The sequence below is a fragment of the Hirundo rustica genome, chromosome 13 (genome assembly GCF_015227805.2).
Source record: "Hirundo rustica isolate bHirRus1 chromosome 13, bHirRus1.pri.v3, whole genome shotgun sequence".
Classification (NCBI taxonomy): Eukaryota; Metazoa; Chordata; class Aves; order Passeriformes; family Hirundinidae; genus Hirundo; species Hirundo rustica.
In genome coordinates this window covers 19,900,337-19,916,969 of record NC_053462.1, presented here as the reverse complement: position 1 = coordinate 19,916,969, position 16,633 = coordinate 19,900,337, and the positions used below count along the sequence as shown (strand labels likewise).

The 16,633-nt window shown below is 66.3% G+C and overlaps 2 protein-coding genes across 2 annotated transcripts; both read left to right on the top strand.

The window, feature by feature from the left end:
- The first annotated feature begins 40 nt into the window (after positions 1-40).
- Positions 41-6,432, top strand: AP3S2 (adaptor related protein complex 3 subunit sigma 2). Its single transcript, XM_040077005.2, has 6 exons — positions 41-201; positions 614-705; positions 805-916; positions 1,877-1,948; positions 5,366-5,473; positions 5,747-6,432. Exons 1-6 carry the CDS (start codon positions 133-135, stop codon positions 5,873-5,875), a joined length of 582 nt encoding a protein of 193 aa, XP_039932939.1. The 5' UTR covers positions 41-132; the 3' UTR covers positions 5,876-6,432.
- A 587-nt stretch (positions 6,433-7,019) lies between these two features.
- On the top strand, positions 7,020-16,176 carry ANPEP (alanyl aminopeptidase, membrane). Its single transcript, XM_040077761.2, is given in 22 exon segments — positions 7,020-7,145; positions 10,186-11,094; positions 11,345-11,490; positions 11,566-11,624; positions 11,626-11,703; positions 11,786-11,912; positions 12,014-12,168; positions 12,241-12,354; positions 12,471-12,614; positions 12,689-12,754; positions 12,897-12,962; positions 13,124-13,296; positions 13,377-13,456; positions 13,618-13,751; positions 13,840-13,895; positions 14,013-14,160; positions 14,272-14,366; positions 14,509-14,616; positions 14,702-14,869; positions 14,972-15,112; positions 15,225-15,306; positions 15,825-16,176. Coding segments are annotated over 21 exon segments (2,898 nt in total). The 5' UTR covers positions 7,020-7,145; positions 10,186-10,489; the 3' UTR covers positions 15,978-16,176.
- The last annotated feature ends 457 nt before the right edge of the window (positions 16,177-16,633 follow it).

Below are 16,633 nucleotides of genomic sequence, written 5' to 3'. Positions count from 1 at the left end.
CCGGGCTCAGCCCACCGGAGCCCGGTGCGCTTCCGGGGCGGCCGAGGGGCTTCCTGCGGTGCGTCTGCGGCCGCGGTGCTGCTGCCAGCGCTGCTCCCGGCCCGGCCCAGCCCGGCCCGGCTCGCCGCCGGGATGATCAACGCCATCCTCGTGTTCAACAACCACGGGAAGCCGCGGCTCGTCCGCTTCTACCAGCACCTGGTGCGCCACCGGGGCCGGGACCGGGCCGGGACCGCCGCTGGGGCTGCGGCAGCGGCTGCCTCAGCCCGGTGCGGGGCCGGGACCGGGACCGGTGCGGGGCTGCGGGCGCCGTGGGGCTCCGTGGGGCTCCGTGGGGCTCCTTGGGCTGGGGATGTCCCGGGAGCACGGGCGGTCTCCGCGCCATGGGGGAGCCCTGCCGGTGCCCTGGTCGCGTCCTTCGGGATGCTCTGGCTCACTCGTGGGGGGCACCGGGACCGGCTTGTCACCCGAGGCCGCGGGCTCACGGCACCCCTGGGGCGGCAGGGGACAGCGGGGGACGTGGGTCCCGTGCCAGGTGCCGCTGGCCTCCTGCCCGCCGCGGGTGGGACGTGCATCCATCCGTGGGTGCCCACCCGCCCTCTCCTCCTGGCAGGCAGAAGAGGTGCAGCAGCAGATCATCCGCGACACCTTCCACCTGGTGCTGAAGCGGGATGACCACATCTGCAATTTCCTGGAGTGCGGCAGGTACCGGCCAGGGCAGGGCCCGTGCCGGGCTGGCCCCCTCACGCCGTGGGGCGCCTGGGTGTCCCCCAGAGCCCTTCAGCTCTGCCCGTGTCCCCACAGCCTGTTCGGCGGCTCGGACTACAAGCTGATCTACCGTCACTACGCCACGCTGTACTTCGTGTTCTGCGTGGACTCCTCGGAGAGCGAGCTGGGCATCCTGGACCTCATCCAGGTGCGTCCCTGCAGGGCCCAGCTTCCCTGGCACCATTCTGGGGCGTTTCATGCCCGTGGTATCCCTGTTCCAGCCCTTCTGAAAGGCCTGAGGAGCCCTCGGGGCCGTGGTGGGGAGGGGGGCTCGAGCTTGTACACGGCTTCTTCACCCGGGAGCAGCAGGCAGGTCAGTCTGAAGGAATGTCTTCTGAAAATGGAAGCATAGAATCATTTAGGGTGGAAAAGACCCTTGGGAGCTTCAAGTCCGAGATCCTTTGATCCTGGAATCCCAGGATGGAAGGGACCTCAGGGATTGTCCGGTCCAGCCTTTCTTGGCAAAGCACGGCCTAGACAATGCCCAACACCCTTGCATGTGAAAAATACCTAGTGTTGGGGAACCCCTCAGTTCCTCATGGAGATTATTCAATGTCTGTTTCTTTGGAAAAAATCTTTCTCTTGTTCCTTATTGGAGTCTCCCCAAGAGGAATTTGTACCCATCACTCAGTGTCTTTCTATGTGACTTCTTGTATGAAGGGAATTTTCAGCTTTGTAGCCACCCTTTAAATACCAGGATATGGGAAGAAGATTTCCCCCTGAGCCTCCTTTTTTCCAGGCTCAGCCTCTTTCCCAGCTCCCTCAGCCTCTCCTGGGGCTCCATTCCCTTCCCAGCTCCGTTCCCTTCCCTGGACACGCTCCAGCTCCAGGTCTCTCCTGTCAGGAGGGTCCCAGAGCTGCCCCCAGCCCTGGAGGTGCCCCAGCAGTGCCAGCACAGGGGACGGGCACTGCCCTGGGCCTGTGCCCACACTGGGGCTGACACAGGCCAGGTGCCCTTGGCCTCTTGGCCACCTGGGCACACCTGGGCTCACGTTCAGCCAGTCAGCAGCATCCCTAAGTCCTTTTCCAGCTTTCCGGTCACTCTGTCCCCTGCCTGGAGTGTCCCTGGGGTTGGTGTGACCATCTTGCCCGGTCTCTGTTGCCCCAGGTGTTTGTGGAGACTCTGGACAAGTGCTTTGAGAATGTCTGTGAGCTGGACCTCATCTTCCACATGGACAAGGTGGGTGGTGGGCTGGGGGCTGCTCCAGAGCCGGCAGTTCTTGGGCTGGGGCTGGCAGGGGTCACTTTGGGAGGGACTGAGATCCTGTTTGGGGAAGCTTCCAGCCCGTGTTCTTTGAAAGCCACTCACATGGTGACCTCCCAACGAGAGGGGAGTGCTGGGCTGCTCCGAGCCCAGAGAGCTGTGCCCTTCAGCGTGGGGCTGTCCTGGAGCCCAGGGAGCTCTGGCCCCCAGCCGTGGGGCTGTTCTGAGCCCAGAGAGCCGTGCCCCCCATCCATGGGGCTGTCCTGGAGCCGTGCCCCCCATCCATGGGGCTGTCCTGGAGCCCAGTGACCTGTGCCCCTCATCCATGGGGCTGTTATGAGCCTGGGAGCTGTGCCCCCCAGCCATGGGGCTGTCCTGGAGCTGTGCCCCCCAGCCATGGGGCTGTCCTGGAGCTGTGCCCCCCATCCATGGGGCTGTCCTGGAGCCGTGCCCCCCATCCATGGGGCTGTCCTGGAGCCCAGTGACCTGTGCCCCTCATCCATGGGGCTGTTATGAGCCCGGGAGCTGTGCCCCCCATCCATGGGGCTGTCCTGGAGCTGTGCCCCCCATCCATGGGGCTGTCCTGGAGCTGTGCCCCCCATCCATGGGGCTGTCCTGGAGCCGTGCCCCCCATCCATGGGGCTGTCCTGGAGCCCAGGGAGCTGTGTCCTCCAGCTGTGGGTCTGCTCAGAGCCCGGAGCCGTGGGCAAGTGAGGGATCTGTGCTCCACAGCCAGCAGTGGTGCAGGCCTGCACTCTGGCCCGGGGCTGGGGCGTTCTGCCTCTGCTCCAAGCAGTGACACCTCGTGGGAGTTAACATTTTACTACAGCTGCTGGGGAAAAAAAAAAAAAGGACGGAACAATGGGAGTGTTTGGAATTCAAAGTGCTGGGTAAACTTTGGTTTGAGCCACAGCCTGTAATGCTTCCTCTTGGGCTGGACGGAGATCCTGGATGGAAACCACCCCCTTTGATCCTGTCTTGGGTCACAAGGCTGAAGATAGCTGGGAATAGATAGCCAGGAATAGTCTGGAGCAGGGAGAGGCTTGGCTGAGAGTGCCGGGCTTGCGTTGCTGTTGATCAAGATTTTCTTGTTTTCCTGAAGACAAAAACATGTCAACAAAAAAGAACACCGGGGAAAAAAAATGTGTAAAATGCTCCCTGTCCATTGGTGATTCCAGGTGGGGAACTGGCAGGGAAGGGGAGTGAGCAGGTCTGGGGGGGTCTCTGTGTTACCAGCTGCCAAGGTCAGGCTTTGGTTTCACCATTTGCTCCGCTTGTAAACTTTCTAAACTGCCACAACACGATTATCTTGTCAGCAAAAGTGTTTATCAACAGAGAAGGGAGCAGCGTTGGCAGCTGCCCAGGTCACCTCTGCCCACAGCTGGGGGAGGATGTGCTCGTGGGTACTGACTGCGGCACGGCCGGGGGCCGGCAGCTTCCCACTCAGCCTTACTCTCAGCTTCACGTGAGCTTTGCGTGTACAGCCCCGAGCCTCCCAGCCAGCCCTCAGCACTGCTTTGCCAGCAGCACTGGGGTCACCCTTCTCTGGCCTCTCCTGCCTGGAGGAACATTCTCAGGAGACAGGAATTGGGGGTTTCTGATAGTGAGACCCCAGCTCGGTCACCGCAGGCTCTCCCAGCCCTATTTACTCCCGCTGCTTCCCAGCTTTGACTGGAGTCTTGGCCATTATTCGCTGGTCCTGCGGTCTCTTTCTATATTTGGCACGTGTTTATTTGTCAGACTCCTGTGTTCCTGTTCCTGTGCTCCCACGAGTTTGGTTGCAAAGGGACAGTGTTTGAGGTGCTGGGAATGTGCTGGGCCCTGGATGCCCCCTTGGCTGCCCAGGCAGGGCCATGAGTGTCTCTCTCCCCGGACAGAGCTAGGAGTGTCACCCTGGGCAGGGGGTTGCGGGGGTTCAGGTCCAACTTTGGCTGCACTCTCTAATTGTCCTTTTCGCCTTAAGTCCCACCTTGCACCACGTGCAGCACAAGGGCCATGGGACCAGAGCTGTGGCGGGTCTGGGGTCCCACTCCTCCTTGGGCCGATGCGGGGGGACGTTGCTCAGGCACCAGTGACACCAGTGCTTGCAGCTGTGGGCTTTGGGAGCCCGGAGCTCGGAGCTGCAGGGATCCCCTGTCACCAGGGGAGGCTCAGAGTGGGCTGTGCCCGGCTCTCGCTCGTGCTTTCCACCCTGGAGGGGAGTGTGAGCTGCACTCGCAGCTGCGGGGTCCCAGAGCGGACACAGATTGCTCAGGAAGTGCTGTGCTCTGCCTTGGAAAACAAAACTTGTTCAGGATTTCTGCCTTGCTGGTTTGGAGCCAGCTTGGGCTGAAGCCAGATCTTGAAGGAACGTTTCCTGATCCTCCCATATCCTTTTTGGCTGTGGGAGCCACTTGCTCCAGCGTGCTCTAGGGCTGGGCCGTGGGATGGGGGTTCCGGAGCTCTGGGGGGTCCCAGGAGCTGCCTGGGGCTCACCCAGTGCTGTGCTGATCCCACACTCCTGCTGCTGCTCCAGGCACTGTGGGATGGGATGCCTGTGGGGAGCCCGGGGCTGGATCACCTCACTCTTGTCACAGAGCTGGGATTCCTCCTCAGAGTGGGTTCTCTCCTTGTCTTTATTATCCCCAGGTTTGTCCTGGAGGTGTTTGTCACAAGGTGTTTGCAGGTGCAGCCTGGTGAAACCATAAAACAATCTCATAACCCAATGATGCTCCTGCAAAGCCTCTTTCACGGAAGTCACCGGGATTCATAAATCCATTACCTGTGCTGGGAGCTCGCCGGGAGCTGCTGAGTGTGCAGGGAATGCTGAGCTGAGCCACGTGCAGGAGCTCAGGTGGTTGTCCCCACAGTTTCTGGGGTTGCAGCTCAGCAATGTTCCCTTCCCTGCTCTGGCCTTGCCTGGCTGTTCATCCTTGGACTCGAGGGATCCCAGGAAAGGAGCAGACTCCCTTGGCAGTTCTGTGCTTTGTGTCTCAGTCCTGACCTTCCTCAGAGACGGCGGAGAGGCTCAGCTCCGGCCCGGCTTTCTGAGGAGAAGGAGCCTCTGGGGAGAAGTGTCCTGCCCAGGGAGGACCCTGCTGCCTGCTGGGGTCACCTCTGGGACACACTCCCGCTGTGCCCTGGCTCCTGGCGCGGGGAGGGAGCAGCCGTGTGTCGGGGCTGGCTGTGCCAGTGCAGTCAGCTGGATTTGGCTGCTCCAGGGGTGGGTGGGCGTCATCTGGAGTGGGGATAACAGGCGGGGAGCGGAGCTTTGGGGCTCCCCATGACAGCGGGGGGCTGAGAAGGGGACAGGGATAGGGGACAGGGTCTGTGTCCCCTGGGGAGATGCTGGCCCCTGAGGTGCTTCCACAGCAGCGCCGGCCCTCAGCCCTGCGTTCCCTCCCTCCCTGGCAGGTGCACCACATCCTGCAGGAGATGGTGATCGGCGGGATGGTGCTGGAGACCAACATGAACGAGATTGTGGCGCAGGTGGAGGCGCAGGGCAAGCTGGAGAAGGCGGAGGTGAGCGGGGAGCTGACAGACCCTGGGCCGCGAGGGGACGGGGCTGGCGTGGCGGGGAATTCCCAGAGTCTGCCTGCCCGAGCCCTCGGGATGGGGCTGGGACGCCCCTGCGCAGTGCTGCTGGTCAGGGGTGCAGGGAGCTGCCGGAGCGTGCGAGTGCTGCTTCTGTCGAGGTTAATGACCCCGGGCCATAAAAGACTGGTCAGGAAGATGCGGCTGTGGAGGGGAAGTGGGGTGGGGTGGGGCCGGCGGTCACGGTCCCTCTGTCCCCAGGGAGGCCTCTCAGCTGCTCCTTCCCGCGCGGTGTCAGCCGTGAAGAACATCAACCTGCCCGAGATCCCCCGCAACATCAACATCGGGGACATCAACATCAAAGTGCCCAACCTGTCCCAGTTCATGTGAGCAGCCCGTGCCGGGGGCTGACGGCTCAGCAGAGCTGGGCTCCTCCCGGGGCTCTGCCCGTGTGGCACAGCGGTGGCCGAGGGCAGGGAGCAGTGCCAGGGCTCACAGGACAGGCTGGGGGCCTCCCTCCCGCTGCACCTGGGCTCTGTTCTGCTCTCTGCTCCCCCCAAGAAGGAGGGTGCCCTGCCTTCCCCTCCCTCCATCCATGCAGCTTCTCCTCGCTGTGGGAAAGAGTTGACTCCTGCCTCTCCTGGGATTCTTGGGATTCCAGTGGTGAAAGTGTGCCTGTAGTGCCGGCTCTGCCAGGTTGTCTCCGTCCTCCCAGCCGTGGCTGTCCCCTGCCCTGGCTCTGCTCTCTGTGGTGGGCCCCAGCTGGGTGGGGGTCACTCATGGGAGCTGCTGTGTGCCCTGGGGGCAGTGTGAGGGGGACACGCTGGAGCAAGAGGGACGGGAGCCGAGTGATGAGGGGACGGGCAGGTGGTAGCTCACCGGGCCAGGCCAGGCTGGGGCTGCTGGAGTGTGTCCCTGTGTCCCAATAAACTGCCCTTGAACCCGAACCTGTGTCTGCTGTGGGTGCTGCTGGACGGGGCCGGGGCCGGGGGCTCTGTGCAGCCCTGGGGGCTTTTGGCTGCTGGGAGTGGGAAAGGGGCCCTGGATGCCCCAGGGGAGGGCAGGGGGCTTAGGGCAGGGTCCGGGCTGCGCCCTCTGCTCTCGGAGGGTGATGGCCCTGCTGAGCTGCGTCCCCAGCTTTGGGCCTTGGGTGGCAGTTCACCCCTTGCCAGTTCCTGCCCTGTCCCTGCTGCAGAGCATCCTCCGCAGGGCAGCCCTCAGCTCTGGCAGCTCTGGGCATGTGGGAGCTGTGGGGCCGGGGTCCTCCGAGGCCGGGGAGGAGCAGGGCTCGTCCCGGGGGTTACGGTGACCCTGATGGGCTCTGTCAGCCATGTGCCCCACGCCCCTGGCTCCGCCGCGGCTCCAGCTGGCCACCAGCCCCTGGGGCTGGCCGGGGGCCCTTCCTCTGCTCCCCAGCTGTGTTCCAGGTTCTGTCTCCACTTCCCCTGGCAGGGAAACCGTGACTCTGCCTGGAAGGAATTTTCCCCTCCCTGCAGCTTAACCCTTCCCCATCTGGCCACTGGCCACATCAGCGCTCCTGGAGGTCAGGGAGCCGGGCAACCTGTTGTGTCCTCTTCTCCGCTGGCTCTCCTCCTCCTCCGCCTCCTCCTATTCCTCCTCCTATTCCTCCTCCTCCTGTAGGTGCCGGCCAAGGGTGCAGGTGAGCCATCGTGCCCGGGCCACGTCCTGGGGCTGGGACGCGGATTTTGGCAGGACCGAGACGGGGGGAGCGCTCCGGCTCGCCTCGTGGCGAGGGAGCGGGCGAGGGGCCGGCAAGCTGCTCTGCGCCCGGCCGGGGGTCCGGGGGCTCGGCTGCCGTGGGCAGCGCCGGTGTCCGGCCCCACGCCACAGCATCCCGCTGCCGCTGCGGGGTGCATTCGGCCGCAGGTACAGGCGCTCGCTCCGCACCTCCCGCAGCGGCTCCGCCAGCAGCTCCGGCCGCATTGCCCCGTCCCGGTGTCGCCAGAGCCTCACTCAGCCCTGCAGCTCTGCGGGACGTGGGAGGCTGAGGACCGCGACCGCGCTGGGGCCGGGGCAGCCCCTCCGCCGCTCCCGGCCGCTCCCTCCTGCCAAGCCCTGCTTCAGGCGGGGATGAGGCGGGGCGAGCCCCCAGCCCACCGCTTCCCCTCCCGGGGAGCTTCCCGAGCCGGCGGCCGTGGGTTGTGCGGGAGCCGAGTGCCCGGCGCCGGCCGTGACCCTCGCCGTGCCCCGAGGGGCTGCGCTGGGTGGGTCCCCAGACCCGCCCACAGCCCGCAGCGAGCCGGGGATGCGGCGTGTGCGGGGCTGCAGAGGGCAGGGGCTGCCCGGGGCTCCGCGCTCCCCCTCCGAGCCGCCGGCACGGCGGGGGACGGTGCTGGCTCCTGGGCCGGCTCCTGGGCTGGCTTCTGGGCATGGCTCCTGGGCATGGCTCCTGGGCATGGATCCTGGGCATGGCTCCTGGGCATGGATCCTGGGCTGGCTCATGGGCTGGCTCCTGGGCTGGCTCCTGGGCATGGCTCCTGGGCATGGCTCCTGGGCTGGCTCCTGGGCATGGCTCCTGGGCTGGCTCCTGGGCATGGCTCCTGGGCATGGCTCCTGGGCATGGCTCCTGGGCATGGCTCCTGGGCCGGCTCCTGGGCTGGCTTCTGGGCATGGCTCCTGGGCATGGCTCCTGGGCTGGCTCCTGGGCATGGCTCCTGGGCATGGCTCCTGGGCATGGCTCCTGGGCATGGATCCTGGGCTGGCTCATGGGCTGGCTCCTGGGCTGGCTCCTGGGCATGGCTCCTGGGCATGGCTCCTGGGCATGGATCCTGGGCTGGCTCCTGGGCATGGCTCCTGGGCATGGATCCTGGGCTGGCTCCTGGGCATGGATCCTGGGCATGGATCCTGGGCATGGATCCTGGGCTGGCTCCTGGGCATGGATCCTGGGCATGGATCCTGGGCTGGATCCTGGGCATGGCTCCTGGGCTGGCTCCTGGCCCCCGGCCCCAGCCGTGCTGCAGCACCCGTGGGTGCCGGCTCTTGCCGGGCTCGGCTCTGCCCGCCTGAGCGTGTTCCCAAACCCAGGCCCCCTCCCCTGAGCCCGCTCCCCTCAGAGCTGCCTCCTCGCCCTGCTCCGGTCCGGGGGAGCCCATGCCGGAGCTCTCCCCACACGCTGTCCCGGGCCGTGGCCCCCGCCCCGCCGGCCGGCAGAGCGGAGGTTAAGGGGGCGCGGGCTCCGGGTTCCTGTCCCGGAGCTTTGGAGGAAGCTTTCCTGCGCTGGAGCTCAGCGCGGAGCCGGGCACAGCAGGGGGACGGGCAGGGCTACACGTGGGGCGCAGGAAGTGGGACGGGGCGGGCGGCACCCCGCTGTCCCCGCTGTCCCCGCTGTCCCCGCTGTCCCCGCTGTCCCCGCTGTCCCCGCTGTCCCCGGCCGAGCGCAGGAAGGTGAGAGGGTTGCTCTGCGGAGGCTCGGGGGTTCACACCCCGAGCACGGGGCCCGCGGGGTGCGTTGGGGTGGACGGAGCGGGGGGAGGGGATGTGGGGGGTCGTGGGGCGAGCAGTGGGGTTCACACACAGGGGGTAATGGAGCCCGTATGCAATGCGGGGCTTGGGGGGTCTGTGGGGGGGCGTGACAGTGTGGAGGGCTCTGGGGGGGGGTCAGGCTGTGGGGTGTGTGAAGCCAGAGCCCCAAGGGCCCCACTTGCCCACGGGGGTGACGCCCAACATCTGTGCCGCTTGTGGGACACGGGAGATGCGTGTGCTGCTGGCTGGGCTCCGGGCGGGGGTCTTCTGGGGGTGGGGGCAGCGTCCTGCAGGCGCTGGGGCAGTCAGGGGGTGGATGCCGTGTCTTGCCCCAGTGCTGCTCCCCGTTAACTCCATCCAGCCCCTCCCGAGGCGGGCTGCGGGGTGATGCCTGCGTGCTGTGCCCGAGGGGCCGTGGGGAGCCCCAGCCGGCCGGGCGGCGTGGGACGGGGCCGTGCAGAGTGCCTGGCACCCCCCCAGCCACCTGCAGCCCTTGGTCCTGTGGGGGACCGTCCCCAAGGCCTTTGGCCAGGGCCAGGGCGGGGATGGGACCGAGAGAGCCAGCAGTGACCTCTGGGCCTGCGGGAAGGGTGTGCCTAACAGGGAATGCCAGCGACACCAGGAGCATCCAGAGTGATTTGTGCCAGGCACGGTGGCCCCGGCGGGTGCAGCTGGCTCCTGTCAGGGGCAGGGCAGGGCTCCCTGAGGACGCTGCTCTCTCATCCCGGTTTGCTCTTTGCCCCAGCTGTGGCTCCTGGCAGCACCTGCCCGTATCTCCCTATGGCGAGATCGATCAGATCTTGGGAACAGGACTTCCTATTTCCCGCGTGTGACAGGTCGTGTCACCCCCCACCCCACCCTGGGTGGGGACCTCACATGTGCCCTCACAAGGGTGGAGTTTGACCCCGGTGCCTCCGGGTTCATGACCTCGGACTTTGAGAGGGCAGGGAGCTCCTCCCAGGAGTCCCCCCCACATTCCCCCACCGCTGCCAGACCCCTGTGCTGCGCCCCACGGCCCCTCTTCCCCCGGGTGGGGCGGCCTGTGAGCTGTGCCCCTGGCAGGCAGGGACCCTCTGAGAGTGGCTCAGCCCCTGCCACGCGAGGGTGACGCTGAGACCGCGTCTGGCCTCGGCCGACGGGGACGCACGCTGGGCCCCGCAGCACGGTGGGGACGTGGCTGCTGGCTGCCACCACCCGCTCTGTCCCTCCTTTTGCAGGGCCAGCCCCGCGCTGGGGAAGGACGCCGGGGGTCCGGGCCCACAGCCCGCGCACGCTCCCCAATGCTGCCACCCCCCACCGCCAGCTCTGCCCCTGCTGCAGCGGCGCTGGGCGTTTGTGCTCCTGCCAGGCTGGAGGGCGGGCGGGAGGAAAGCTCATCCCAGGGTCTGTCACCGCCCTGAGCCCCATGGCCATTTAATCCTTCACCCATTAACTTGGACTAATAAACCTCGTGGGAGCAAGAGGCTATAAGCCGTGCTCGCTCCAGCGCCGCCTCTGCCAGTGCCGCTCCTGCTGCCCGCCATGGCAGGCGGCTTCTTCATCAGCAAGACCGTGGGCATCGTGGCCATCGTGCTGGGCCTGGGGGCCGTGGCCACCATCATCGCGCTCTCGGTGGTGTACGCCCAGGAAAAGAACAAGGGGACATCAGATGTGGGCACCAACCCATCAGCCGGCCCCAGCATCACCACCACCACCACCACCACCCCGGCCCCCAACAACCCCTGGAACCGGTGGAGGTTGCCGACCGCGCTGAAGCCAGAGTTCTACGAGGTGTCCCTGCAGCCCTTCCTGAAGCCCGATGCCAACAACATGTACATCTTCAAGGGCAACAGCAGCGTGGTCTTCGTGTGCGAGAAAGCCACCGACCTCATCCTCATCCACAGCAACAAGCTGAACTACACCATGCAGGGCTCCTTCCACGCCACGCTGCAGGCAGAGGGTGGTGGCACGGCCCCTGCCATCTCCAGGACCTGGCTGGAGACTCCCACACAGTACCTGGTGGTGCAGCTGAAGAGTCCCCTGCAGGAGGGCCAGCGGTACCGGCTGTCCAGCAGCTTCACCGGGGAGCTGGCCGATGACCTGGCCGGCTTCTATCGCAGCGAATACACAGACGAGTCAGGCAACAAGTAGGTGGAGGGCAGGGGACGGAGTGGGAGCCACAGGGCTGGCCCGATGTGCTGCTGGGAAGGGGAATGGGGGGCCCGGGGCTGGCACGGGCTGGCTTTGGGGCTCCTCTCCCGCCAGGACCGTGGGATGGATGTGAGGAGCCTCTGTGCCCCCCTTGCGTCCTCACGCTGCCCCAGTGGGGACGGGAGAAAGGGGGCTGGGGGTGCAGCCTCCACAGGGAGCCCCGGGACTGATGGGGTTGGCTCACAGGCAGGTGGTGGCCACCACGCAGATGCAGGCGGCTGACGCACGCAAAGCTTTCCCCTGCTTCGACGAGCCGGCCATGAAAGCCAACTTCACAGTGACACTGATCCACCCCTCCGACTATAAGGCCATTTCCAACATGCCTGAAAAAAGTGAGTAGGGTCGGGGGACCCCTGCGGGGGGCTGGGGTCTGGCAGGACTGTGGGGTGATCCTCTGATCTCCACAGACACCAAGCAGCAGATGATCAATGGGGAGAGCTGGAATGTCACTGAGTTTCACACCACCCCCCCGGATGTCCACGTACCTCCTGGCCTTCATTGTCAGCCAGTTCAGCTACAAGCAGAGTAACTCGGAGGGGACACAGGTAGGAGGGGGTGGGGTGCACCCTCTGCCCACCTGGGTGGCCAGTCTGGGACACTGATGAGTCCTGCGTCCCTCCTCTGCAGATTCGCATCTGGGGCCGCCCCAAGGCCATCCGGGAGGGCCAGGGCGACTACGCACTCCGTGTCACCGGCCCCATCCTCAGCTTCTTCGAGGGGCATTACGACACGGCCTACCCGCTCCCCAAGTCTGGTGGGTGCTGCGCGGTGCCTGGGGCACCGGGTAGAGGTGCCCGCTGCAGGGGGGAGGATGGTCCAGCACGCGGGGCGCTGACGGCACCCCTGCACCCCCAGACCAGGTTGGCCTCCCCGACTTCAACGCGGGCGCGATGGAGAACTGGGGGCTGGTGACCTACCGGGAGAACTCGCTGCTCTTCGATGCCGCATACTCCTCCATCGGGAACAAGGAGCGCGTGGTGACCGTCATCGCGCACGAGCTGGCACACCAGGTACCCGCCGCGCCCCTCGCCCGCTGCCCCGACTGACGGCTGGCGGCTGAGGGAGCGCCCTGCCCTCCGCAGTGGTTTGGGAATTTGGTGACGCTGCGGTGGTGGAACGACCTGTGGCTGAACGAGGGCTTCGCCTCCTACGTGGAGTACCTGGGTGCCCACTCTGCTGAGCCCTCCTGGAACATCGTGAGTGCCAGGGGCGATGGGCGCGGGGGCAGGCGGGGGAGCCGGCGGCCCGGGGGCTGCCCCGGGGCCGGGCGGTGCCCGCGGGGCTGAGGCGGGCGCTGCTGGGCCCTCTGCAGAAAGACCTGATGGTGCTGAACGAGCTGCACGCGGTGATGGCCACGGACGCCCTGGCCAGCTCCCACCCGCTCTCCTTCCGCGAGGAGGAGATCAACACGCCAGCCCAGATCAGCGAGGTCTTTGACAGCATCGCCTACAGCAAGGTGTGCACGGGGGTCCCTGGGGCGGGGGTGGACTCTGGGGCGTCCCTGGCTTCTCTGACCCGCTGTCCCTGCAGGGAGCGTCGGTGCTGCGGATGCTCTCCAGCTTCCTCAGCGAGGAGATCTTCAAGAAGGGGCTGCAGGTGAGGTGCTGCCGGTGCTGGGGGGCAGCAAGCCCAGCGCAGGGTGGGTGCCCCATGGCGGAGACCCTCCCGGGTGCCCTAGGGGCGTCCCACACCTCACACTTGCCCTTGCTCACCCGTCTCCCCCGGCGCTCTCCCACAGTCCTACCTCCACACCTTCTCCTACAACAACACCGTCTACGCTGACCTCTGGGTCCATCTGCAAGAGGTAGGAGAGGGCAGGTGCTCCTGCAGCGTGCCCGGCCCTGGCTCTGGGGGGCTGCCTGCTGTGACGGGGTCCCACGTGCTGGGTGAGGGCTGCAGCGCTGGCCAAGCCCCGCGCTGCCCGTGCCCCTGCCCCGGTGACCGGCGGCGCTGCCATCCCCGCAGGCGGTGCGCAAGAACAACGTCACGCTGCCTGACACTATCAGCAACATCATGGATCGCTGGACGCTGCAGATGGGCTTCCCCGTGGTGACTGTCGACACCCGCAGCGGCACCATCAACCAGACCCATTTTCTGCTGGACCCCACGTCTTCTGTGGACAGACCCTCCGTCTTCAAGTGAGTGTGGCGGGTCTGGCTGGGAAACGAGGGGTCGGGGGACGAGGGCCAGTCCCACCACCTGTCTGTCCACGGTGCAGCTACACCTGGATCATCCCCATCACCTGGATGACAGGCAGTAGCCACGGGAACAGCACCTACTGGCTGACCAAAGTCACAGGTACGCCGTGTCCTGGCCGTGAATGGGGGTCTTGCTGCCGCCTCCATTGCCGTGGCACTGGTTGGGGTTCCCAGGGAGGCGGTGGTGGTGGGAGAGGCTGAGCCCGGCCCTCCCTGCCGGGTGGGGCGCGGCCCTGGCAGAGCCTCCTGTCCCCTTCCCAGACACCAGGAACGAATTCAAGCTCAGCAGCCCCAGCTGGCTCCTGCTGAACCTCGATGTCACTGGGTACTTCCGTGTCAATTACAACCGGGAGAACTGGGAGCAGCTCCTCAACCAGCTTAGCACCAACCACATGGTACACGGGGCGCTCGGGGCTGTGCTGTGGGACCCCATTCACACCACCCCGCTCTGGCTGCCCTGAGACACCGACTCTGCTCTCTCAGGTCTTCCCCGTGATCAACCGTGCCCAGATCATCGATGACGCCTTTAACCTGGCTAGGTGAGCCCGGCCGGGGGGTCTGGGTGCCACTGGGGTGAGGGGCAGGATGGGGTGGGTGCCCCGGGGCGGGCAGTGCCAGTGGGGCCGGGGAGGTGACGCTGATCTCACCCCTGACAGGGCCAAGTACATCAACGTGACCTTGGCTCTGGACACGACGCAGTTCCTGAGCCAGGAGAGGGAATACATGCCCTGGCAGGCTGCGCTCAGCAACCTCCAGTACTTCCAGCAGATGTTTGACCGCAGCGAGGTCTTTGGGGCCATGTCGGTGAGTGGTGCCACCCCCCGTGCTGGGGTGAAGGGCCAGGGTTGCCCCCACAGTGGTGTGGGGGCTGCTGCCAGTCAGTGTCACCGGGCACTGACTCCCTCTTGCCTCCAGAGATACATGAAGAAGCAGGTGACCCCTCTCTTCGACCACTACAAGAACATCACCAAAAACTGGACCAATGTCCTCAATGACTCGCTGATGGTGCAGTGAGTACCGTGGCCCTGGGGCTGGGCTGGATCCCTGGGGTGTCCCTGAGGGTGCTGGGAGAGGGCACAGCCCTGCCTCCGGCCGGCACTGGCCGGTGGGTGCCCCGTGCCAGACCCAGCCCTTGCGGCCTCTCCCCGGCAGGTACAACGAGATCAATGCCATCAGCACCGCCTGCTCCTACGGTGTCACCGAGTGCCAGGAGCTGGCCACCAACTACCTGCGCCGGTGGCAGAATTCCTCTGAGAACCCGTGAGTCCTCGGCAGCCCCGGTGCTGTGCATGGCCGGGCTGGCACAGCCGGGAGCGCCTGGCGCTGACGGCTCTTACCCCAACAGGGTCCCCCCCAACCTGCGCTCAGCCATCTACTGCAGCATGGTGGCCACGGGCGGGGAGGACGCCTGGGATTTCCTCTGGAAGAAGTTCCAGGAGGCCTCTGTGGTGTCTGAGGCTGACAAGCTCCGCACAGCCCTCTCCTGCAGCCCCCACCCCTGGATCCTCAACCGGTGCGTGCGGGGTCTGGCACGGTGGTGTGTGCCCTCCGGCCCATCGCCCACATCACCTCCGCTGCCCCTGCCGGCCCCTCACTCCTCCTCGTGCCCCCCCAGGTACCTGCAGTACACCCTCGACCCTACAAAGATCCGGAAGCAGGATGCCACCTCCACCATCAACAGCATCGCCAGCAATGTCGTGGGGCAGCCCCTGGCCTGGGACTTCATCCGTGGGAACTGGAGGACGCTCTTCAGCCAGTGAGCACCGCGGGGGGGGCTGGGGGCACCCCTGTCTGCCCGCGCCCCTCGGGGTGGCACTGCCCCGTCCCCTGTCCCCTCCCTCCGGCTCAGCACAATTCTGCTCTCCCAGGTACGGGGGCGGCTCCTTCTCCTTCTCCCGCCTGATTTTATCTGTGACACAGCGCTTCTCCTCAGAGTTTGAGCTGCAGGAGGTGAGGCTGGACCCTGCAGGGGCCGGGGTGCAGGGGACGGCCGGCCTTGGCAGAGCTGCCCTTTGCCAGCAGCCCTTGAGAGGGGGTTTGCCGTGCCTTGTATGCCCTGGGTCCAAGAGGCTTCTGTCCCTGTCACGGGCTGCTGGGTGTGGTGGCAGGGATGCCCAAGGGCAGTCAGAGTGCTCCTGGGGGCTGTTGGGGTGCTCCTGGAGGCTGCTGAGATAGTGCTGGGGGGCAGTCAGGGGGCTCCTGGGGCTGTCAGGATGATGTTGGGTGGTGCTGGGGCTGCTGGAGTGGTGCTGGGGGCTCAGAGATGCTGTTGGGTGCTCCTGGGGGCTGTTGGTGTGCTGCCAGGGAGCGGCCAAGAGGCGCTGGGGTGGTGCTGGAGTGCTCACAGGGGTTGTCAGGGGCTGTTGGGGGGCTCCTGGGCAGTGCTGAGCGGTGCTGGGAGCCGCTGGGATCTGCCAGGGGTTGCTGGACGCACGCCCAACCTGCTGAACCCCATCTCTGCCTGGCAGCTGGAGCAGTTCAAGAAGGACAACCAGGACATCGGGTTTGGCTCGGGGACGCGAGCGCTGGAGCAGGCGCTGGAGCGGACCCGCGCTAACATCAACTGGGTGAAGGAGAACCGGGCGACGGTGCTGGCGTGGTTTGAGGGCCAGACCAAATAAGGGGTGCCTGCGCTTCCCTGGCCACCAGGATGGGCCCTTGCCCCCTTCTGACTCCATTCACTCCATCCCCGCGGCCCCCGGGCCCCGCACGCCCCGGCCCCGCGCTGCCGCCGGGACAAAGGGCACTGGGAACGCAGGGGGCTTGGCAGGGGCCGTGTCAGGCTGGCGCGCTCTGGGGCTGAAAATAAAAACTCGCCCGGTTTCCAGGGGCACCCTGTGTGCCGGGGGCCGCGCTGCGGGGACCGCGACAGGCTGGGTTGGGAGCGCCGGGGGCCCGGGGGCAGGGCCCGGGGCTGTGAGCCCCCCGGGCTGTTAGGAGCCTGGTGCTAAGTGGCTCTGGGGGCTTCGCTGACGCCAGCCCCCAGCCCCTCCGTCTGACAGCTGCGTGTGAGCTCTCCTGCTGGGGGCACTGGCACCAGGACCCCTCTGCCCGCCCCTGCCCGGGGCAGGTGCGGCAGGGCCGGGGCAGGGGCCGCGGGGGGCTGTGACAGGTCCGAGGGATTGTCCCTTATGGGCTCCCCTGCCTTTGGGCACAGGGAGGGGACGGCACGCCCGGGCCGGTGGGAGCTGGGGGTCAGCCCGGGTGCCTGGGTGCTGAGTCCCTCTGTCACCACAGCCCTGGGACACATCGGGGCCGTGGGCTGGGCTGGCACTGG